Genomic DNA, 24920 nt, shown 5'->3' with positions numbered 1-24920 from the left:
CATTGATGGACCACACAGGCACGACCTGAATGGTGTTTCAAATTGATATATACTGCTGTTGCTGTTGACAACAGTCGGACTACAACTAACTGTAAACCATACATGTCCAATGAATAAGTAGTAAATTTTTTCTTAGATCTATCTACTACGTTAACAACAAAACAATATTTCATTCATTTATTCGACATAAAAACTCTATTTGTTCAACAAGAACATCATAAAAAACACTTGTTCAACAAGAACAACAATAATATTTATTAACATGAACAGAAATAATATTTATTAACATGAACAACATTTATTAACAACGTTTTTTTCACTTTTTTTGTTCAACAAGAACACTATAATCATAAAAACACTTTTTGTTCATCAAGAACAACAATATATGTACAACACTTATTGTCATAAAAAAACACTATTTGTCCAGCAAGAACACTATTTGTGCACACACACACACACATTTTTGTACATTAGCACTTTTTGTACAACGCTTAAAACACGAACACGAACTCAAAATAGCACAGTTGAACACTATGAATTTATACCCTCCACCCTCCGGGGAGCCACGGGCCGAAGGCCGGCCGCGGGCGGGACCCCCACCCCCCGGGAGCCGCGGGGCCGACCGCGAGCAGGACCCAGCCACCCCCCCCCCCGGGGGCGCTGTGGAAAAAACTATATACAAAAGTCGTCGTCACTGCTGCTGCTGCTACAGGTTGGGTTAGGTTAGGTTGGGTTATTTAATTCCTGAAAGGTTAGGTTGGGTTAGAGCATTTAATTTATGAAAGGTTTGGGCTAAGTTTAGGTTAATTTATCCACACCAAGTTGATTGCGATAGTCTATGCATTCAACCCGGTCTGAAATACGATAGTGACCATGGGGTAGTACACTTACACCATTCTCGAGCACAAAGACTTTGTCAGATATACATGAAATTGCATTCTTTTCCACTCTTACAGTATAAATTTTATACTGTAGAAAGCAAACTATAAGCAATTATGCTCTTCGAACAAGGCTACTCTTAACACAGTCTGTACATATTCATGTTGAAATTGTTGTTTACAAAATGTGTAGGGATCACTTTACACGCCTGCTTTACATCCCTGTTATGAGTTTCCACGCAACTTTAGGACCCGGAAACAGCCCCTTGGATATCAAATCACTCCCCGTCTCTGATTTTAACATGAGTAGTTGGTTGGGGGCCTGAAGTTTCAATAACTCGGGGTAGAGGGACGGATTCCAGTTAGTGAAATCCATCCGCGAGCTGATGTGTTCCCCATTTTCTAAATCCCCCAATAAGTCCTCTTTTTTTACTTTTAACAGCAGATAAACTGTAGCCCAATCGTAAACTTGAACCAGCCCCTCCCTTGGTCATTGCACCCTGCACATTTTTAAAAAAAAGACCACAGTGAACCTTTTGTAAATTTATAGTACTGAACTACCTCCTGCTATATTCATATTCAGTACTACATTTCTTTTTTTCTTGTGTAGAAGAACCATGCTTGCCACTATGCTCGTGAAGGTTTTAAAATTGGGTTCGGCAATAATTCGTGCAAATTCTTGAGGGTCAGTCACGACGTCACAACGAGATCTGTTGCGTACGCTTTCACACATTTTGCCAAAGGCTGAATTTAGAATGAGCTTGTACATTTCCTTCTCTACTTTAGTGTTTGCCCGAGAGCGTTTATCAACAAAGGTGTTGATAAACGTCTTTAAATAGGGTTTTTGATTGAATTGCAGGACCCTGTGTATTTTGTTGATCTTGAAACCATTGTTCACCATCCAGTGCAAAAGCACATGATCAACAACGATATTCTCTTTAGGGTCCAGATCCCCAATCAGTTTTTGTTTAGAGGGGGTCCAGTGCATACCCAGATCCTCAACCAATGATCGATTGTAGGGGCTCAGTGAGTCCCTGGTCACTGGTCGATTGATACAGGTAAAAACACAATCTCAGACTGAATCATGAAGCGCCAATGGAATGTGTCCGTCAATTTCAAAGAACCATCCTTGTGGCCCATTGTTCTCATCGGTGTGAATGTCGGGGAACTCACAAGAATTCTCAAGCCATTTATAGTTCCAACATGGCAAAGAGTAGTGAGACAGTGCCGAAGTATATAACGAGTTCATGTCCAAAAACACTGCATTTGACTTTACACCGGTGCTGTCTTGTCCACTTGGATCTGTTGTCAAAACGCGATCCCCATGAAAAACATACCCACCCCTCATTGATCTTTCTACAAAAGGTGTTGATCTACATCAGTTATTAAGCCTATTTCCTCCCTACTAATTTTTAAAATCAAGTCCATCACCAAATGTGGGAAAAAATAATATCCTATATCTAGTCCAAACTCTGAATAGATTTGATCTGTGTTCTTACAGACAATATCTAACAGAGTTAAAACGTCACTATCCAAGTACAGTCTACAATAATCCCACCCATTTTTACAATCACCCTTAGCCCACACCTTCTTGGCAAATTCATATTCCTGGGCTTTGTATTCACTGTTGGTGAGTAAATTAAAGAAAGCTTCAATTGGAGGTAGTTTCTCCTCGCTTAAGCGACCTCCAGAACAGTAATATTCGTATGTATATACACCTTTACAGGTCAATAGGTCATACATTTCACTGTCTGGAAAGTGCTGTTTAAGCAAAGGAAAACTATTAAAATTATCACTTTTGTGCATTTGAATCAATTGACTCAAGGCCTGGGGGAAAAAACTAAAGGAATATAAAAACCTGATTTTATTCCAGCAAGTATGCCCATTATTTACTACCTGCCATCTTAACTCGAGAAGCACTAGCTTCTCTGCTGATTTGGGAATGATGTTATAGGTAAATGAATTATTTACCCATGGACTATCTACTCCCCCTCCCTCCCTGTGCATACGTGTCAGTGCCGGTAAAATAAATTTTAAATCATAATTTGAATTATGAATAAAAACTGGAATAAAAAACTGCTGGCTGACGTTTATGTTGCATGATTGATGCGCTGCCCCTCTAAAATTACTACCCCCTGAGGATATTTCCGGCCACAAGTGATTGTGATCTCTGACTTTCCCCTTCCCCCCTCTTTTACCTTTTGTCCCTTTATCCCCCGCTTCAAACTCCCCCTTACAAACCCAAAATGTTTTTTTATTTCTAATCGCGATACGATCCTCTGCAGACAACAACATAGGGTAATGGGTATTTCTCAAGCGAGAAATAGCGCCATTAGCGGTGTCAATTAATTTAGTCAGTGCCTTGACCATGCAATCTCCCTCACCCAACGTTTCAACTATTTATAACAACTGCATAGTGTTAGAACTGTCTCTTTGCGCGTGGGCGTAGGAGACTGCAATGGCCCAATGTTCTTTGATTCGATTTGGAAATCAAGGATCGTTCACTTCCACTAGCTTTGCTTCACAGTACAGATATTTTATTGCTCTGGAGGAGGGTGTTTTGAAAATTTTTAAAGCGTAAAATGGCCCTATCCCCTGAAACTGTTTCCACTGAGCCATGCCGTCTACAATGCTTCATATGATTTTGTAGCTTTAACTCAGTCCAGAATCTAGACATACATTTCGGACTGTATAAATTTGTCCCCTTTTTCCTACCCTCCCCCAAAAGCTTGCTGATGTCTGTAATAGGGTTAAAACGGCCAATTGTATCAGTGTTATTAGGTGGTGTATACGACAACCATACCCAGTGTCTGAGCCATTCAATTGATGGACCCCTTACTGGGAACACCACCCCCTTCTTTTTAAAACAAACCCAATCCTCAAATTCGTTTTCATATTGAACCAAAGTAACGCCCATATTTAAATGGGCATTGGCCCTTTCAAAAATATCAATAGACCTGAGCGTTACTGGGTATTTCCCTCTAAACAAGAAAAATCTACAATGGGAAAATCGGACCCCGTCAGATTAGTCAGAGCCCAATATTCTAAATTCGTCTTTGTAGCGCCATCTTTCAAAGGTCGGAAAGCTGAAATGAGGAAAGCGTACTTGAAACATTTTTGACCTGTTTCAAAACAGATTCGTTGAACGCCTTGACAACCTTCTAAATCTGGATTATATTTTAAAACTATAGACCCCTCAGACGCCCCACCCCCTCTTAAAATAAAATCTTTTAAAAATTTACAAATATTAACGCTTAAATTTTCAACAAAAAGAACCACAGACAAACTACCGTTTTCGCTATAATTCTCGAGATGCATAACAATGTGGCCTATCCACTCCATAAAAACACCCTCAAAATTTTATAAATGGAGATAGACCACTCGCATCTCGGTATGTACATAATGATGATAAACCTCACTTTTTCCCTCATTTAAATAAAACACCTTTAAAACAATTGAAACATTAATTGAATCCCTACCTCCCCAAAATTGAATTTGGTTTTCTAGCAGTACACAAATTCTATCTACATATTCATGGACAATTTCTATAGGTTCAAACACAAAACTACCACCCAAAAGCGAATTAAAAGGGTCCCCAAAAGTTGCAGTTTAAACAACTATTGTATTTAAAATTGAGTTTGTTTGTTGAAAGTCAGGAAATGATGTAAATTGGATATTGTCATCCTACCCCTTTTGTATATTATCACCACCCCTCCCCCACATTGTTCATCAATAGGATTGTTTGAAGACATTTCATCCTCCCCCTCTTGTATATTATCACCACCCCCTCCCCCACTTTGTTCAATAATAGGGCTAGGGGAAGCCACTTTATTCGATTGAAGTGGGGAAATGTAATCAGTGGGGGGAGGGTTCCCTGTTAATTCATTGGTAAAATCCTCTAAAATTTGTAATGTGTTTGGACTCAAGTCCCCCTGCTCAACTGCGCTATTATCAACATTAAAATAATCGGCTAAAAAATTGTCAATGTTATCCATTGAATTCATATTCCATGTTGAATTGTTTGAGAGCTCCAAATATGCATCATCTCCTTCTCCAAACGATGAGGAGGATGATGGCGAATAAGTCACCAACACAGCCTATAAAAGAAAAATAGATAATTTTTAATGTGGCGAAATCACCCTATTTTTAAAATTGGTTTATTTTTTAAAACCAACTTAGTAGCAGTTAATTCACTACTCTATATATTCTAAAAGTGCCAACTTAATACAATCTAAAAGGTGATATAGAAAATTTTGATTTTGTTCAAACAACTCCTCAAAAAATTTCATATTAATACTCTATATCTACTTTGGAAAAAACATGATTTGAAATGGATAGAAAGTTGTAGAAGCAAGATTAAGCATTCGTTTACCATTTATCCTACTTCTATGTCCGGGATATAGTGCCTTTTTTGGCTTCACTAAGAGAATTCAGCAGGCTGAATGTATACAATAATTGACCTGATTTAAAAGGGAGGACAATATATTTCCTTTGGGGAAAAAAATATCTCTGACACGCTTTTACTGTGATGCAAAGAATGGCCTAAAAAAAGTGCTTACTATTAAGCCCCTTAAAACTTGGGGAAAACTATAATAATCTAGCGAAAAATAGCATCATTAATTTCAAATGGTGAGACAAAAGGCTCTCTAACAGTAAACTAGAAATTAGCTAAATATATTATTATGCGGTTGAAAAATAGCGAAGATGTCTACAGAGAAAATAAGGTGATTGAAAAAAGCGGTTTCATTGACAAGCAAAAAAATTATATTATATTTAGGTATCTCTGAGGGGAGGAAGCAGTGAAATTTAAAACAAGGGGTGTGGAGGGGGATTATAGCGAATAACATTTTAATATCTCTGACACACTTTTACAGTGTTGAAAAATGGTGAAAAGAATGGTCTAAAAAAAAGTTGGAAGAAATAGATAGATATTTCTATAACCAGGTAGAAAGTAGAGGTAAACTGCTTACATTTCCAAATTCTGTTTGCACTTGTGTGCCTGAAGGCCCTGGCAAAGCATGAAGGGGGGCAACCTCACGATCTGAAATAGACGTGGCAGTTCTTGAAGGCCCTGGCAAAGCATGAAGTGGGGCAACCTCAAGATCTTTCGCAGCCGGGACAGCAATATACCGGGCTCGTGCAGCCGAGGCTGTAACTTGACGAGGCAGCATTGAGGCTCGATTAAGAAGGGCTTGCATAGATGTGATATCTATGTTGCTGGCTTGTACAGCGACGTTCTCCATCCTTGTGGGCCATTGTCTTTTCGGTTTTTGATCAGACTGCATAGGGGCTGGCACTGATGGGGCTGCCTCACCCTCTCTTGCTCTCTTTGATGGAGGAGGTACACATTCTTCATAATTGTCCTTAAAAAGAAGAAAAAATTTAGTATTAAAAAATGATTCCCTTCTTTTTACAGAAGAAAAATTAGTACCCCATGACCAGAATTTTGTCTAGAAAGCATTTATCGCAAAGAAGCCTCTCCCCCTCCCCTTTTCAGCAAAGTAAAAAGTAAAAATTAGCGAGAAATCTACTAGCCTTAGAAATCAAACATTTTTATTGCACAACTTGTGAAAAATAATTCCCTTGACAAATAGTAGTCTGCAGCCTTAGGATAGAAATCAATGTTTCTATTTCTACCATTTAGAAATTTTTTTTAAATTTTCCAGTCTATGGGCCTTAAATAAGATAAAAAAGACTGTTCACACACAGCTTATACGCCTAAAATTTGCGATCTAAGGTAAAAATTGTATTCAATTTGCGCATAATATAGCTATGTATCTTTTTTTTAAACTCGTCCCCTTACTTTTCACGCGAAGAAACAGCTTGTTTTCACCGTACAGTGAAGGTGTTAGAATCGAGGCATTGCCCCTTCCCCGCCTCCCCCATATAAACATTGAGTACTCAAAATAGAAAACAAATACTATATGAAACTATTTATTATAACTAACACTCATCCCCTCTTTGCAATTCAAAAGATTTACTCTCGCTAATTTGACCAAAAAATATCTCTTTTTTTCAACAAAACCTTTGGTTAAGCCGCTATTGTAATTCACTCGAATTAAGAAACAGGAAGTACTTGACAGATATCAGTAATTATCATCTATTTAAATCATAGCGGTTTAGCGTCATTAGGGGGTCAGTATATTAAGAGTTGACAGAAGTTGGCTGTTGCTTTTAGGTAAGAATAAATTTAACAAAAAAACTGAATTATTTCCAATGAATGAATAAAAGTCGTAAACAGAGGGGGGCGGGGGGGGGTTTACATGGTAAAAAAGAGCGTATTTTACGCTCTCTAGCGAGTATAAACATTATATAGCGGAGTTTGTATTGTGGGGGGGGGGGGATTATCCCCTGAATTTACTGGAGGGGTGACTATTTTTAATTTTATTTGGAAATAAACTAGGAAAATTAAGTAAACTGAACTCACATTATAAATCGATGTAGCCAAAGCTTCCGAGTCAATAATATCCGATGCTTGTTCCATGGTGTCATAGAAATTTGTGAAAGTTTAATCACAACGCATGTCCGTTATATACAAAATCTCAAGGGCAAATTGTGATGTAATGGGAAACCTTATGTAACTGACTCCCTGATTGGCTTAGAGAAAGACACGTGACTCTGTTCCCGTTTTCGCATCAATACATTCCCCCCACCGAGTATGTAAATCAATTTCTCAGAAATTTATTTCCCCTTTGTCCTAGTTGATTACGCAATCCATTTCTCGGAAATCCTCTCCCCTTCGATTAAGCAATCAATTTCTCGGAAATCCTCTCCCTTTCGATTATGCAATCAATATATCTCTCCCCCGTTAAGACGCATGTGCAAACTTCACTCCGGAGACAATACACTTGGAAACAACAAATAAATCGACCTTGAAAGAGGTGTCATTGACCTCATTAGAATCAATAAACCATGAAAATACATCAAAGTGAGAAAAATCCTGTTTTTTCATTCTCAGTGACAAAAACCATAAAAACAAGCATAAATTATGTACTGTCAGTGTTAGACCTGATTATAGATGGCAGCACGGTGTTCGCCTCGGACCTCCTGATAGGTCCCTACTTATGTCAGTTATAAAAATGCGGTCGCCGTAGGTTTCATTAAGAAGTCGTTTTGTATGTTCTGTAGAAAAGGCGACAGGTCTGGTCCCAGAAAAAGCCTCATCTCCTCTGCTATATCTTTCACTGTAAACTGTTCATGTTCGAGTTCTTCGAAATAATTAACAGCTTTAATGAATGGATCTCGATTTGTACTCTCCTGTGGCCTTCCAGCAGCGTTCACCGGATCAGTTGCACTAGAGTATAGCTTTGGAATCTCTTTTAGAGTTTTGAAGTAGGAGTAGCATATCTTATGATACACTGCATCAGCTGCATACAAATCCGGGCTTATAGAATTCAGACTACCGCGGACAGCATTAGCCTAATCGTCATTTTTCCTAGAATCACAGCAATGAAAAATCGATTTTTTCACTTCAATTGTGGTCACTTTTTGGCACTCGTCATTTTTGGCTTTTTTTTCGTCTCAGACGAAAGGACTAGCTTCGTATTGCAAAAAAATATAGTTTGACTCCACATCGTATGCGTCTTGACTAGATCTAGTGGATCTATTTAGAGAAACTTCAGTATCACCGGGATCGCCTTTATGTGACCCATGGTGAATTGCTTGCATAAATCCACTCCATCCGACCCGTTTCGTATCATGTATCAAGCTTGCATGCCTTAGTAGGTCAATGCCATCGATCTTGTCGTCGAAGGTGATGGTCGGGATGGGTATGTAAACAAGACAGTTCTCCTGTTGGCTTCTATTGTAGAAGAAGAGAGGCACTTGTCCAACCTGCTGGAGTACTTCAAGGTTTACAACTGCTCTTGAGATTATGATTGGAAATTTGGGTAGCCATTTTGTGGCAGCAGCCAGCATGCCCATCCCATGGAAAGTACCTTTTCCGTTGATAGTGCAAATGTCATGGTCGACATTGTCGCCAGTGAACTGAATGAAAGTTCCAGGAGTCATCCCTGGAAATTATTTACCATGAGTTACTGCGGCCGAACGCTCGAATCGAAGCACTTCAAAGTAAGAAGTAGAAAAGTCTAACGTATTCAGCTGGTCGATGAGAAAACGTAAACTAGATTGTTGGTGTAGCTGGACTCCCAGGTATAATTGTAAAAGAGCGAGCAAAGATCAGAGACGGAAAGCCTGCATTATTGCTTGACCGATTCAACCTACCAGTAGATCCTTGTCTGATCCTGTGATTAGCAGAGAAAGAACGAGCCGCAGAGATTGTGGTAAGAAATTCACAACTTTTTCCTTTTCTTCTATACTGCTCAGGCTCGGGTAGTCAGAGTCTGTACACTGCACTAACTTAACATCATTCTTAATTACTTTGGCCACTGTCTCTATTATGAACTTCATTTAGTCTTCTTTATTCGGCTGAGGAGTTCTGTAAAAATCACGAAGGATCTCGTGTGCTGTTTGTTGGAAAGTCACAACACCAATCTGTCTGTCTATGTCAGTTATAACGATGCGATTGCCGTAGGTTTCATCAAGGAGTTGTTTTATATACTTTGTAGTGTACAGCGACAGGTCTGGTCCCAGAAAAAGCCTCATCTCCTCTGCTATATCTTTCACTGTAAACTGTTCATGTTCGAGTTCTTCGAAATAATTAACAGCTTTAATGAATGGATCTCGATTTGTACTCTCCTGTGGCCTTCCAGCAGCGTCGACCGGATCAGTTGCACTAGAGTATAGCTTTGGAACCTCTCTTAGAGTTTTGAAGTTAGAGTAACATATCTTATGATACACTGCATCAGCTGCATACAAATCCGAGCTTATAAGAATTCAGACTGCCTCGGACAGCGTTAGCCCAATCGTCATTTTTCCTAGAATCACAGCACTGAAAAATCGAGTTTTTCGCTTCAATTTTAGTCACTTTTTTGCACTCATCATTTTTGGTGTTTTTCGTCTCAGACGAAAAGACTAGCTTCGTATTGCAAAAAAATATAGTTTGACTTCACATCGTATGCGTCTTGACTAGATCTAGTGGATCTATTTAGAGAAACTTCAGTATCACCGGGATCGTCATTCTTTCTTTTTACGAGACAAGCTATGGACGTCGGACGGCAGTAGTCTTTTCTGCACTGGCTGTGTACTATTTCACGGTCTTCAACTGTTATCTTTTCACCTAGTTGCATAGTGGCCTCATTGATCCGAAGAGCTTCTTTTTTCGTGATTCTGACACTTTCACCACCAGTACAGATGCTTCGGCTACAGAGCTTACAACGTTCATCTTCTTCCTCCATGAATAGGGTGTTACATAAAAACTGCAAACAAAAATTTATTAGGCAAGAAAGAGGAGCTTTTTGTACGAGCCACACTGCAGTCACACTTGCGGCTAAACCGAAATCTAAGCCCTGTTTCTGACACGAAAACAACCCACAAAGCAAATCTGTCCATAAGATTTGTGAGTTCGACACCTCTAATCAGCCTCAAGTCAGGAGGTGCAGTTAAGAATTTTTACCAATTAAGCGGTGCTCAGATATAGGACGTAAAGTGAGGAAGCAAAGTACCATAAGTTGTACGGAATGCTTACCGCCCGTTCACACATAAAAATAGAATTTAGGAACTATACAGCCAGCGTCTTGAGCATGACGCTTCGCACTTTCCAAGTAACACAAATTATTTCCTTCTATTTCTGCTCTACCTCACAACAGAAAACATTTGAAAACAGCTTGAGCTATGAAGCTCCTAATTTCCACTAAAGTTTTAATTCAGTTTAAGACCTAACGACCACTTTAGATCAGTGCAGGAATATACTTTAAACCTTAAGACTGGTCGTAAAGTGGACCTAAAGTACTTTGCGACCTGTGTGTGAGGGCCGCAATGTGGCAAGGGTAATTGAACATTAGCCATCTCATGGTAAAAAGCAAATCATCGTCATAATGACGAGAATCTTAGTATCATCTACCAAAAGCATTGTACTTTTTTCACCTCATGCCGCTAGACGTCACTGCAAAATTAGGTAAAGGAAAAAACCCCTTACTGGCTTTGTCTGTGTGTTTGGAACTCTCTTCCCATTAGCCTTCCCTTTTGTTGCTTTGAATCTTCACTTTCTTCCGTAAGTTCTCTTTGATAAGTATAAAAACAAAACTATCTTACCTTTATAATCAGTAAAATGTGTCCAATGGTTATGTTAAAGCTTTCACTAGGTGGCAGCATGTGTATGGACTTAGACTTATGGCGCATTCACACATAGCGGAAATCCGAGCGGATTGTGAAAACCAAGCCGATTTTCCGACCGTTTTTCACAATCCGCTCGGATTTCCACTATGTATAAATGCTCTATTAGTGAATCTCCAGCAAACAGGAAAAGAGAAGCACCAGGGAATAGGATATTGAACTCTCGTCAAAATAGTGTTAGAGGGTTTTAAAGCAGAGTTGATAGACCTTTGTCTCCTCTCCAAATTTTGTAGAGCCGTCCGACTATCTTTTTCCTTAAGAGAACATCTTGATCTCTCCCTCTTTTTCCCTTGTAACTTGAAAACGGGAGGAAAGGCTAATGACAGAGCAATTAAAGTAACATATTCATTCTTCTCGCATTGGGAAACTCCAGAAAACAAGTCTTGCAGACTGCTGTACATGATCTTTATTTCCCTCCGTTTTTCCACTCGTAAGTGGGGAAACGGGAACCACTTATTACACAGCAATAAAAAAAAAACGCATATTCGATCTTCTTGGACCCAAGAGCATCAGGAATGCCATTATCAGCATCAAAAGCTACCGGTCATAGATTTTTCATTTCCCCCCTGGATTTTCCCCGTTCCCCCCGTTTTCACCCTGTTCCGCCAAGGGGATTCTTGGTGAATTTTGGTATGTTGTACAATTTTTTTTTCTCTACAAAATGTTGTACAAATCTTTTATATTGCAATTTTGTCCCAGATCGTCAATTTTTTCCGTGGATTTACTGCACTATTTAAACAAAATTTTAGAGTTGTTCTACGATACCATTAATACATGAAAATTTATTTCGATACCATAATATATATATATATATATATATATATATATATATATATATATATATATATATATATATATATATATATATATATATATATATATATATATATATATATATATATATATATATATATATATATATATATATATATATATATATATATATATATATATATATATATATATATATATATATATATATATATATATATATATATATATATATATATATATATATATATATATATATATATATATATATATATATATAAAAAAAATTTACGCTGTATTAAGTTCTCTCAGCTTCTGGGTCTCCGATTAAGATTGTGACAACAACAAAAGAAGAAGTATAGACAAACAAATTCAATAAATAAATAAAAATTGTATTCACAGTTGGATCCTCAAAATATTCAAAACTATTACCCTAAAAAACAAACAGATCTTACCTCGGCAGGCTCAATAATCCCGACAGAACCTTTTGGAAGCAACGAGGCAAATTTTGCAGCAACAGAACACCCCCCTGATCCACCACCAGCAACCAAAACTTTGAAGCTGCAAAGAGAACATAACCGATTCTATATACTGTTAATTAAAAATGTGTTTATTAGCTCCGGGAATGGCCATTACACAGTTTTTTTTATTTTTTAATTTACTGTACTAGATTACTTTATAAACATGATTTAAACTACCTGCACTCTGAGCTTTGAACATTAATGTATATAGAAAAATAACTCTAAGATGGTGAGAGAGAGCTTTAAACAAATGGTTCAATTGTAAAAAAAAAAAAACATATGATGGGAAAAAGTGTCAGGAGTAGCTTTTGATTTAACTTGCTACTTAACAATGAAAAAAATTGCACTCCCGGCCGAAGGCATTGAATCAGGAGATCGGTGCCTACGCAATGCAGACCTTTGGTCAGCATACTATTTTTTTTTGATTTTTTTTTTTTTTACAATGAATACAACCCAAGTCCCACAAAGGACTTACACTACTGAAACGTCCAGGCAGATTAAAGGGGGAAAAATTGGATCCTCTCCCCTGAATACAAAATTTGAAATCCCCTCTCCCAAAATTTCGAGTTCAGGAGGAGGGGATGAAGGAGTCAAAAATGTTTTCTAAAGACAAAACATTTTTGGCTCCTTCATCCCCTCCTCCTGAACTCGAAATTTCAGGAAATTATCAGAATAAAATAACTGCAATATTCTGGGAACAGCGTGGGAGACCGATTTGAATCATACAGAGAGTGTTGGGGGAACAATTAGGATTCGAAATTAAAATTTGGGGCGGGGTCATAGCGAGGGGATTTAACATCTCAGATCCGTCTAAAAGTATTTTTTTGCCACAAACCCTCATGGGACTACAAATTTATTCACAGTAAAGTAGAAAGGCGAATCAAAAGACAGTTTGTTTACCCGGCTAATCAAAATAGTGTGGCTGCAATATCTCGAGAAAAGCTTAGAAGATCGGGTTCAGATTTTCAGGGAGTATCGGAGGCCAAGTAGACCTGAAATTTTGACTTGGAGGGAAGGGGCATAAGGATAGGTGCTTTATTTTGTTTCTTATCATTCTTAACATTTTATTTAACGAGCCCATGTGTAACTTACTATATATGCAATGTGAAGCCGGCAGGTAAATCCAATGATAGCCTACTATATATACCCATTTTATCAAAATAACGCAGCCGTAATATCTAAGAAATGGCTTAGGGACTGAGTTAAAACCTTTCGGGGAAAGTAAGAGGCGCGTATGAACCTTAAATTTTAGCTTTTGAGGGTAGGGGCAGAGGAAAGGGAACTAAATATATTTTGTCTCTAAGCCACCCAACGTTTCTGCACTACAAGCCCCTACGGCACTTTAAATCTATTCACACTTCGTTACCGAAGTAAATCAAAGAAGCGGCGGGGCCAAGTGTAGGATACGGGACTTTAAATTTTATGTTTGGGGTACAGAATGACATAAATGAAACATTTACATTTTCGAAACATTGGTTTTCCAGGGAGTTCTGAGAGTAAGGGGAGTTCTGTTCTATACAGGCCCCACCCCCCTCTTTGTGGGCATGCAGGCATGTGAATGCGATATTTTATATGACGCTTAAGGTAGGCACTACAATAAGAGGGAGCTTACGCCCAGAAGCACCAGTGTTACAGACTTGGTCAAGTAGCTAATACTGCTCAGAATGTATTGAGATTAGGGGCTATTTCTACTACCCGCTATTCCCGGTGTCCTTTTATGTTTAAGAAAAATGTATGACCATCTTTCTTCAAAAAAGTTAAATTTCAATTTTGTAAATAGGGATTGAAATGACTATCATTTGGTTCTCTAGTGTGCTGAATTTGATAATAAAATTTTCATCGAGATCACTCACATTAGTAAGGGCTTTTCCCACCTTTTTTAAAATTAGACATATTTTCTCAGTCTCATAGCATTTGATGGTTAATTTGATTAGGTTTGTAATTTTTTATCAATAAAATGAATGAAATCACCATATCGAATCCAATTCTGTATTGTATATGTTATTATCAAAATTCGCAGCCAACTTCAAGAAGAAGGCCAATCATTGCAATGGTCTGCAGATACAGGGAACCTTAGCTGATATAACTTTTACTGCTGAATATTATATCTTGAGCAATACTATGATATCATTCCAAAAGGACTTAAATGTTCTAATTGATGCCCAGCCAAATGATGACTTTTAAACCCTTCAAAAAAAAAAAAAAAAAAAAAAAAAAAAAAAGATCTTCTAACCTCACCTTCCTCTGATGAGAAAAAATTAAACTCTCATAACATTACTACTAGATTAACAGAACAAATCCATAATCCTCATCATCTCCTTCTGTAATTGCTGTAATTGATTTTCTTTTTTAAGATTTTTGAATTGAATCCCTTGTTAAAATAAATACAAATATTTTTGCAATTACCAGCTTTGCTCTTTCCTCAATTTAATGTCTTTTCATACTGCAGCCTTTCCGAAAATATTTGATCATTGAAGCTTTCCCAATTTCTAACAGCGATATGTACTAAGCTTCAAACTTTTGGTTTTCTTTTTTAAGGTTTTTAAATTGTTGTAATCCCTTGTCAAAATATAGAATAATCATTTGTAATAATTGCAAATTTTCATTTTTTGGGCCTTCCTACTGACATTATAAAGCTGGTTGCGTTCAAACCTGTAAGCTTAATAACGTAGCAAGTGGATTTATCATAGGCAGCACAATCACGCTACCTAAGTAAAGAACGATGTTGGCACAATGTATCATTTTTTTTTCCTTTAGACTTCGTATCGAATCAGTTGTCGTAGAAACTTCGAAAAGGGCTCATTCGATTGGAAATTGGAGTGGCTTGTGCCCTTTTTAATAGTTGAAAGTAATCAGAAGGCAACTAAAACCCTTTCCACGCCCTCCAGTGCCCCAAACATATACAATGAAAATTTTGAATTGACCATTTCGTTCAGCGTAGTTGATTTCCAGATAGAAATTATTTTTTTGAGGAGAACTATCCCCCCCAGACTTCAGGGCAAGGCTTGTAAGTTATGTCCTGGGGGCATATAAGGTTCTTATAGAAAGGGTTGTTATAGAAACTTCAAAAAAGGGTAATTGAATTGGAAATTCAAAGGGCTAGTGCCCTTTTTAATAATCGGAAGTTACTGAAGGGCAACAAGCCCCCCTCTCCCCCCCATCATTCCTCCGAACACATCAAAAAAAAATTTTGAGATAGCCATTTTGTTCAACGTAGTTGAAAGTTCTAGAAATTAGGTCTTTGAGGATGAACCCCCCCCCCCCTCACCGCCCTCAGGGCAAGGTTGTAAGTTATGTCCTGGGGGCATATACGGTTTTTATAGAAAGCGTTGTCGTAGGTTTGTTCTGGGTACCCGGCTGACTGACCGTATTTCAAACAATAGGCTGTGCGAAAAATGTGGTTCAATCCAGCTTTGTAGGGCTATAACGAAAGAAAGGTTGAGGTGGTTAGGGCACATTTTGCGGATGAAGGATGACAGATTGCCAAAGATTGTTCTTTTCAGCCAACCGTCTAGGGCTAAACAGAAAGCAGGTCGTCCCCGTCTGGGGTGGGAGGACGTCATAAAGAAAGATTTAAAGGAAATGGGAACTTCGTGGGCAGGTGTAAAAAGGGAGGCTTTGAATAGATTGCGGTGGAGGAGGAGCGTGTGTAGCTGTGTTGGCCTCAGGCGGCTTGGTGCTGCGGTGAGTTGTTAGTAGTATTAGTACTAGTAGTATTTGAAAGTTCTGGAAATTCGGTCTCTGAGGATGACACCCCCCCCCCCCAGCCTTCAGGGCAAGGGTTGTAAGCTATACCCTGGGAGCATATAAAATTGTTATTGAAAGTGTTGTCATAGAAGCGTCAAAAGGGCTCATTCGATTGGAAATTGAAAAGGGCTAGTGCCTTTTTTAATAGTTGAAAGTGATTGGAGAGCAACTAACTCCCCTCTCACGCCCAGCATTTCCCCAAACATATCCAACCAAAATTTTTAGATAGCCGTTTTTTAACGTAGTTGAAAGTTCTGGAAATTAGGCATTTGAGGATGACAACCCCCTCACAGCCCTCAGGGCAAGGGTTGTAATTTTTGCCCTAGGGACATATAAGGTGTTGGTAGAAAATGTTGTTGTAGAAACTTAAAAAGGGCTAATTCGATTGGAAATTGAAAGGGCTAGTGCCCTTTTTAATAGTCGAAAGTGATTGGAAGGCTTGACATTTTTATAGTAAAGATTGATGTGGATACAATTTATTATTATTACTTTTTTTTGTTTAGACCAGGGCACTTTCTATTGAAGGAGTTGTCATAGGAACTTCGAAAAGGGCTCATTCAATGGAAAATAGAAAGGGCTAATGCCCTTTTTAATAGTCAAAAGTGATTGGAGGGTAACTAGTCCCCCTCCCACGCCCACCCTTCCATATGCCCATTATGTTTAAAAACTAAATGTTGCCTTAAGATTAAATCAAAATGCACTGAGTTAATGCTAATTCCAAATAACGCATCTCAGCAGTATCCCAAGATTGACTGAGGGTATTATGGTCAAACTTTCGGAGCTACTTCTGCTCTTAAAATTTAACCAAATCAAAATAGTGTAAGTGTATCCAAGCTATCAAAGAAAGTAAACAGATTTTTTTGCGAATGGTATCAAGTTTTCTATTTCAGGTCAAACAGAGGAGGTATGAAACTAAATTAAACGCTACTATTTGTGTCCAGAAGGGTGTATGTTGTTAAAAATTGCTGGAAATTTTTCTCCAGCACACAAATAGCAGGCCAAAGTATAAAGTCTTAAAAAAGGAAAAGATTTAAAGTATTATTTTCTTTTTCCCGGAAAAGACTATGTCAATATAAAACGAACAGAAATTAATTAAAAAAACTTTTTCCACAAAATAAGTTTTTCAAAGAAAAGTAAAGAACTCCATTAAACCAAAAATGAGCAAAAATAAAATCAAATAATCTAATAAGCGTGAAACTACCACAAATCAGCATCAATAAATAAATTAAACCCAAAACGAACAGAAATTACAATAAATAACATAGTCAAACTCAAAACGAGCAGAAATTAACATGAGTTGGGCTCAAAACCCCTATGCTTTCCCAAGGCCAGAACATAATTTGCACTTTACTGAAAAAAATACAAATGAATGTGCATTGTCAGTTTAACATAAAGATACTGATATTTAGTAATCGAAATGTTAATATTATTTAATTTAATAAAGTTATAAAAGTAAGAATTTTTATATTTTTTCAGTTAAGTACAAATTATGTTCTGGTCTTGGGCAGGCATAGGGGTTTTGAGCCCTACTCATGTTAATTTCTGCTCGTTTTGAGTTTGACTCGGTTATTTATTGTAATTTCTGTTTGTTTTGGGTTTCATTTATTTATCGATGCTGATTTCTGGTAGTTTCACGCTTGGTAGATAATTCTATTTTATTTTTGCTCATTTTTGGTTAAATTGAGTTCTTTACTTTTCTTTGAAAAACTTATTTTGTGGAAAAAGTTTTTTTTAATTAATCGAACAAAAAAAAAAAAATAATTTTATAATTTTCAGGCATTTTTCTAGTTTGAATTAAAACATTAAAATTGTTGCTCAGGTGCCATAAATATTTTGGAGTTTACATAATAACTTTAGCAATTCAGAACATTATTTGATTTATTAAAGTTATAAAAGTAAAAATTTTTATATTTTTTCAGTTAAGTACAAATTATGTTCTGGTCTTGGGCAGGCATAGGGGTTTTGAGCCCTACTCATGTTAATTTCTGCTCGTTTTGAGTTTGACTCGGTTATTTATTGTAATTTCTGTTTGTTTTGGGTTTTATTTACTTATCAATGCTGATTTCTAGTAGTTTTTTGCTTGGTAGATTAATCGATTTTATTTTTGATCATTTTTTGTTTAACAGAGTTCTTCACTTTTCTTTGAAAAACTGATTTTGTGGAAAAAGTTTTTTTTAATTAATCGAACAAAAAAAAAAAACAATTTTATAATTTCCAGGCATTTTTCTAGTTTGAATTAAAACTTAAAATTATTGCTCAGGTGCCATAAATATTTTGGAGTTTACATAATAACTTTAGCAATTCTGAACTGAAATTCAAAAACTTTTCAACTTTTTCTTATGTCTTAAAAAGAGATTGCTCATACTTGCAAGAAAAGAAATTTGGTAATAATATTTTTTTAAAAACGATTTCTACCAAGCTTCAAATTTTTGGTTTTCTATTTTAAGGTTTGTGAATTGTTGTAATCCCTTCTTAAAATATATAAAAATATTTTTGCAATTACCAGTTTTTTTGCTCTTTATGCAATTCAATGTCTTTTCATACTGAAGCTATTCAAAGATATTTGATTATTACAGTAAGTCCAATTTCTAATAATGATTTCTACTAAGCTTTGGACTTGTTTTCTTTTTTAAGGTTTTTGAATTGTTGTAATCCCTTGTCAAAATATATGCAGTTTTTTGCCAGGACCAGTTCTTTGCTCTTTAAGCAATTTAATATAAACTTCTACATACATGAAAATCTTTAATTTTTCCACATAAGTGTGACAAGTGTCATGACGTCATTGCAATTTTTACTACATGATGTCATTTGCAAAAACCAAAATTAAGGCTCTTAACAAATTTTTTCAGACTTCTGACCTATCTAGATGCTTTTTTATGCAAGAATATATCAGGATATTAATTTTCCCAAAAAATATAAAGCTATTTTTGAGAAAAAATAAATAAGTACACAATTATTGCTCACAGAAAGACTAAATTACCTTTTTATCCACCTAGTGATAGTTATAATGTATCTTCAGATAATTAATTATCTGGCTTGTTGAAGTTTATCAACAAATCGCCTTGAGAATCTATTTATCTGCCTAAGTGGATGCATGCCTATATCAGAAAGGCTAGTAAGATACATTACTATACATCTTGCTAGAAATTCAGGCTGTGATATTTATTTACTTCTTATCAAACTAGATGGATATTCTTTGTTTGAATATTACAGAAGTGTAATATCCACCTACACATGATACAGTGTTTGAATGTAGAGATATTTTTATGCTTCTAACAGTAACTCATTTCTAACCTCAGAGCCACCATATCTAAGAAACTTATTTACCACACTTTCAGCAACTGGAGGCTTATTATTCTTTAATTCTTCCAGCACTGTTACTAATTCTTCCTAGAATTAGTGACAGTCTTCCTAGCCTAGGGTTAATTTACAGCTGAAATTTTAGTTTGTAACTACCTTCAAGGAAGCTATGATGTTGGTAGACTCCAGAATGAGGATTTGAGAGAAGTTTTCCAGGAAGAGTTGAATACTAAACTGCAGAGTTTAAAATTTGACAATGTAAAAGATGGATACATTAAATTTGGGAAAATAATTTGTGAAGTTGCTGATAGTGTCATAGGGAAGAAAGTTAAGAATACAGCTAGGATGATGGGTGCAGTGAAGATACTAAAAGTAGAGTGGCTAAGGCCCAAGGTTTTTTTTTTTTTTTTTTTTTTTAAAGTTGAATAAAGTTTGGAAGAATAGGAAGATAAGTCTATAAACCAAGATATGAATAATGAAAGTTACAGTGATGACGATGGTCAAGTATGGTTCTGAAGCATACACACCCCAAAAAATAGACATGTATGCTCCATTTTCCATCTGCAGTCTGTATGAAAAATGTGGCTTAATCCCACATTCTAGGGCTCTAATGAGAGAAAAATTAAGATGGCTTGGGCAAGTTCTGCAGATGAAGGATGAAAGACTGCCAAATTTTTTCATTTTGCTCAAACTTTCATCTAGGATGCTTAAATCATCAGCATAATCTTTTATTAGTAAAGTAAATATTATTGAAGATGGTTTGCAATTAGTAAAGAATGAAAAGTGCAGCTCAATCCTACATTCTAAGGCTCTAATGAGAGAAAAATTGAGATGGCTTGATTGGCTAGGGCAAGTTCTGCAGATGAAGGATGACATATTGCCAAAGATTGTCCTTTTTCACCAACCATCTAGGGCTTAACAGAAAGCAAGCTGTCCTCAGTTTTGGTGGGAATATTTAAGGGAAATGGGAACTTCTTGGGAGAGGGTGATGATGAGAGAGGCTTCAAATAGATCAGGATGGAGGAGGAGCATGCATAGTTGTGTTGGCCTCATGTAGCTTGGTGCTGCAATGAGTTGTTAGTAGTAGTAGTTAATAGTAAAATCTAATTCTGAAGACAAATTTATAGAAATTTTGGTAACTAACTAGGTGGCACTATAATTTAACTAGGGTGAAAGTGAAAACGTCATTTGATGCCCTTTTTATGCTCTTTCATAATTCAATATGGTAATTGCTTCTGGGGCTAATTGCATCTTGAGCTCTTAAAGGGGCCCCAAAGGTATTTCATTTTTGTAACCACAGAAAAAAGTTATCACCACTAGTTAAGTTATTGAAAAGCTGTTAAAAATTATCACTAGTTTATAAATAAGTTGTTCAAGAGTAATATATTCCAAAAATTAATATATATAACAATTCAAACCTCATTAATTAGGCAACTCAAATATAAACGTTTTCCAACCATTTTGAGTTTTTCAAATGCTGTTGGCAAAAATAGCGCTGAATTTTGCAATTCAAAACTTTTCTGTCAACAATTCAGGGTAGATATTCACACATTAGGGGGGTGGAAGGAAAGTTCATGGTAAATTTGCAGTGGGCCATGAAATTTAGCTAGGATGAAAGTGAAAACAATATTTGATGCTTTTTATGCTCTTTCACAATTCATATAAAATACATTTGAGGCCCCTTTAAGAGCTCAAGATGTAATTAGCCTCAGAAGCAATTATTGAATTATGAAAGAGGAAAAAAAATGCATGTTTTCACTTGCATGCTAGCTAAATTATAGTACCGCCTAGAAATTTACCAAAATTTTGAAAAGAGAGGTAGAAATCACTCCAAAATGATTTCAATTTTGCTCTGATGTCCTTTTTAAGAGGTTTCAGGCTTTAAAAAAAAATCCTACAAATTAACTTTAAAAATAACATTTTACTATTGAGTCTAAGGAAAATAATAATTATCATTCATAAATCAGCTGCAAATGACAAATATTTTCTGACTAGACAGTTTTTTTAGAAACATATTTTAAACTTTTGATTACTTTGGACTATTTTACCTTTTGTTTTGAGGCCCCATTAAGGGCTCAATGTAATTTCCCAAGAAGCAATTATTGAATTATGAAAGAACAAAAAAAGGCATCAAGTGCATGGACACCCATTAGGAGGGGGGTATATTTTAGTTTTGAGATTTCTTTTATACAGCATTCAAAGTGCTGATTAGACCTGGTAAGCCCCCCCCCCATAAAATTCAGCTTATGGGTGCCCATGATTAAGTGATATATTCACTTTCATCCAAGCTAAATTATTGGTAAATTTTTACCAAATCATATTATTGACTTACAAATAAAGTGAATATAGGCTACCACTTGATGCCTTTTTTTATGCTCTTTACACATATAATAATAATTTTTGTCGGAAATGAATTTTAGCCCCCATCCCTATATATACCAATTCAGGTTATATATTTGCACATCAGGGGGGTGGGGGGAAAGTTTAATCTTACCTCTCATTTACATAAGAAATAAAATTTACCCCCACCCCCTAATGTGCAAATATATACCCTGATTGGTATAAATAGGGGTGGGGGTAAAATTTATTTCCAACAAAAATCATTATTATATTTGGAAAGAGCATAAAAAAGGCATCAAGTGGTATATTAACTTTATTTGTAAATCAATAGGCCTAATATGATTTGGTGATAATTTACCAAATTATCTTCAAAACTGAAAAATGACCCATCTGGCTAGAAAGATAAAATTATTTTTCTCTTGGATTTCAATTAGTACCCTAGTTGACTAGCCCAATTTCTTTTTTGCTTAAAAAGATTTTTCAAATGCCTATCTAGCCTAGTTGGATATTTTTTCCACCATAAAAATATTTTAATATTATTTTTGCTTTCTATAGAACGGAAGTTTCTAGGCATTATCTATTGGGTTTATTTCTCCAAAAGCCACAGGCTGTCTAGAATTTTAGCCTATAAAATATAGCCTAATAGAAAGTTTATCGAGAAAGTGATCGCTTAGGTCTAGCCTAGTAATTTAGGAATTCAGTAATTAAAGAAATTCACCTTTTCATAATAAACTTCAACAATAACTTTGAACAATATCCCTAACCAACGACTTCCTACTTTCTTTGGAGTTGATACTCAATTGAATGGTCAATGGTGAAATTTTAGAGAATTTGCCTTGGAATCAGTATTGCCACATGATCGATACCAAAAAGCGGTGCCAGCCGATGAAAAAAGCAGTTTTCGCGGCATCCTTCTACCGAAACACAGTATAGTTTATGGTATATTTTGATACCCGTAATTCAAATACTTCGTCACTAGTTTTAACAATGGACTTTGAACAAGAAAGGTAGAATAAAAATGAAAAGAGACATCTCCCAGATACCCACCCCATATAAGAATGGTAAAAATAATCGCCAATGATAAATTCATATCTATTTCCCACTTTCTGGCACTCTCACCCGTTCTTCATCACTAATAGCTCATTCAGTTCATCCGTTCTCTAGAAAATTGGAAGCAGGATAATCTTGTCTTTTCTGTTTTAAACTAGATTAAAAGTTTATTTATCAATATTTAATTCATTTTTGGCACTATCTCCAGAAACACTGTGTATGCTGTCGTGTTTGTCCCATTTTTCTATTTTGGGATCCTCTGATATACTGGCCTTGAAAACGAAAAAAGAGACAAATGTGCCAGTCTACGCTTCTAGTCATCCGCCACATTTTTTTAAAAGAAAGTAGACAGTTTGCCGCACTCCAAAAGACAAAAATACTAGATTGAAAAGTTTTGAAAATTGAAAAGATTGAAGATTGAAAAAGGACATTGGTATAAAGGGGGCGCCAGATATCCCAGCATTATTTAAAAAAAGATAAAAAATTAAATATTTAAAAAAAAGTTTTTCAACTGAAAGCAAGGAGCAACATCAAAACCCAAAACGAACAGAAAATATTACGAATATGATTGGGTTCACCCCCTAGTCAATACCTCGCTCTTTAAGCCAAAGATTTTTTAGTACTTTCATAAGAGCTATTTATTCTGATTAAAGGCCTTTGTGATTGAGGGGACATTTTTAAAGAATTTTGGAACAAAATTTAAACTTTAGCTTAAAGAGCAATGTATTGACTAAGGGGAAAACACCCTAATATACGTATTAAAAATATGAAGATAGAAGTTCGTTACGTATGTTAATTCATAAGTAACGTATATTTATTACTAATAAAAACGTTCGCAAATAAAATTAAACAACTTTCGAGAAAGACATTTAGCCAAAAAAAAGTAAAATTAATATGCAAGTTTCGTTTTAATTATTCATGTACGGTGAGCCAAAAACGAAACCTGCATTAATTCAAAAACGTTCAAAAATTAAATAAAAAAGAAATTTTTTTAACTGAAAGTAAGGAACGACGTTAAAACTTAAACCGAACAGAAATTATTCTGTATATGAAAGGGGATGTCCCCTCCTCAACGCCTCGCTCTTTACGCTAAAGTTTGACTTTCTCACAACTCTATTTTTTTAAACAATAAAAAACTTTAGCGTAAAGAGCGAGGCGTTGAGGAGGCGACAGTCCTTTCATATACAGAACAATTTATGTTCGTTTTAATTATTAATGTCGTTCCTTACTTTCAGTTAAATAACTTGTTTTTTTTATTTAATTACTTATGAAAACTGGCTGATTCTCAAAGGAAACAATGACATTAATGTTAAAGTATCTTACTTCCAAAATCCAATCAAAACAAAATACATAGATTTCCTCCCTGAGAAAAAAGTAAAAACATGTTCTAATGACATACCGTACAATACTAGCCAATTGAAAAAGCTATTTAGGATTAAAATGAATCTACTTAAGAATGGTAAAACATCCGAAGCTGACTCATTGCGTAAGCACATACAAAAAAAAAAATTCGTTAATCTGCTTCTTCATATTACAAATGTAAAGTCAAAGATTTGTTTTACTAAGGAAAAAGAAGGATATAACAGAATAAAAGAAAATTTGCGGAAAACCCTATGATAATAAAGATTTTAATTCCCAAGAGGAGCGCTCAGTTACAGCCAATAATCTGAACAATTCCTTTCCTCCATAGTTCAGAGCTTTCTTACCCTCTCTTTTGGCAGTCCTTATGATTTGTGCTCTCTATTTCTCCGTTATTTCGCCCTCAGATATGAAAACAAAAATTAAGAACATTAAAAAGTGATGTACTTGTCCTCTAGACCACCCGATTGTACTAATTAAAGCTTTCGCTGACAATCTTTCAGAATCATTGTCCTTACTTTTTAATGAAATTACCCCTTCTGGTTAGTTCCCAAATTGTTGGAAACTAGGTTTTATTACTCCTGTAAAAAAGAAAGGTGACAAGCAAGATTTTGATGGTTTCCGGCCCATTATTCTTAATCCAGCTTTTTCCAAGCTTTATGAAAGCTTTTTAGCTGAATGGTTGGAAGTAAAGATAATCCCAAATGTTAAAAAAAGACAA

At 35.9% G+C, this 24920-nt stretch overlaps 1 protein-coding gene across 2 annotated transcripts in view; it reads right to left on the bottom strand.

Annotated features, from left to right (window-relative positions):
* Positions 1–22663, bottom strand: part of Sqor (Sulfide quinone oxidoreductase) — an 85012-nt gene extending 62349 nt beyond the window's left edge. Inside the window, exons 1-2 of one of the 2 annotated variants that reach the window (XM_089088245.1) lie at positions 22509–22663; positions 12338–12443 (exon numbers count right to left, since the gene is read on the bottom strand). In XM_089088245.1, coding sequence (XP_088944371.1) covers positions 12338–12443; positions 22509–22516 — 114 coding nt within the window. In that variant the 5' untranslated portion in view covers positions 22517–22663. The remainder of the gene's footprint in view (positions 1–12337; positions 12444–22508) is intronic. The other variant, XM_089088246.1, reaches the window with a different exon arrangement.
* Between the last annotated feature and the right edge of the window lie 2257 nt (positions 22664–24920).

Source organism: Artemia sp. Qi Xiang Cuo, chromosome 4, assembly GCF_049724085.1.
Source record: "Artemia sp. Qi Xiang Cuo chromosome 4, ASM4972408v1, whole genome shotgun sequence".
NCBI lineage: Eukaryota > Metazoa > Arthropoda > Branchiopoda > Anostraca > Artemiidae > Artemia > Artemia sp. Qi Xiang Cuo.
This window is presented reverse-complemented; position numbering and strand designations above follow the sequence as displayed.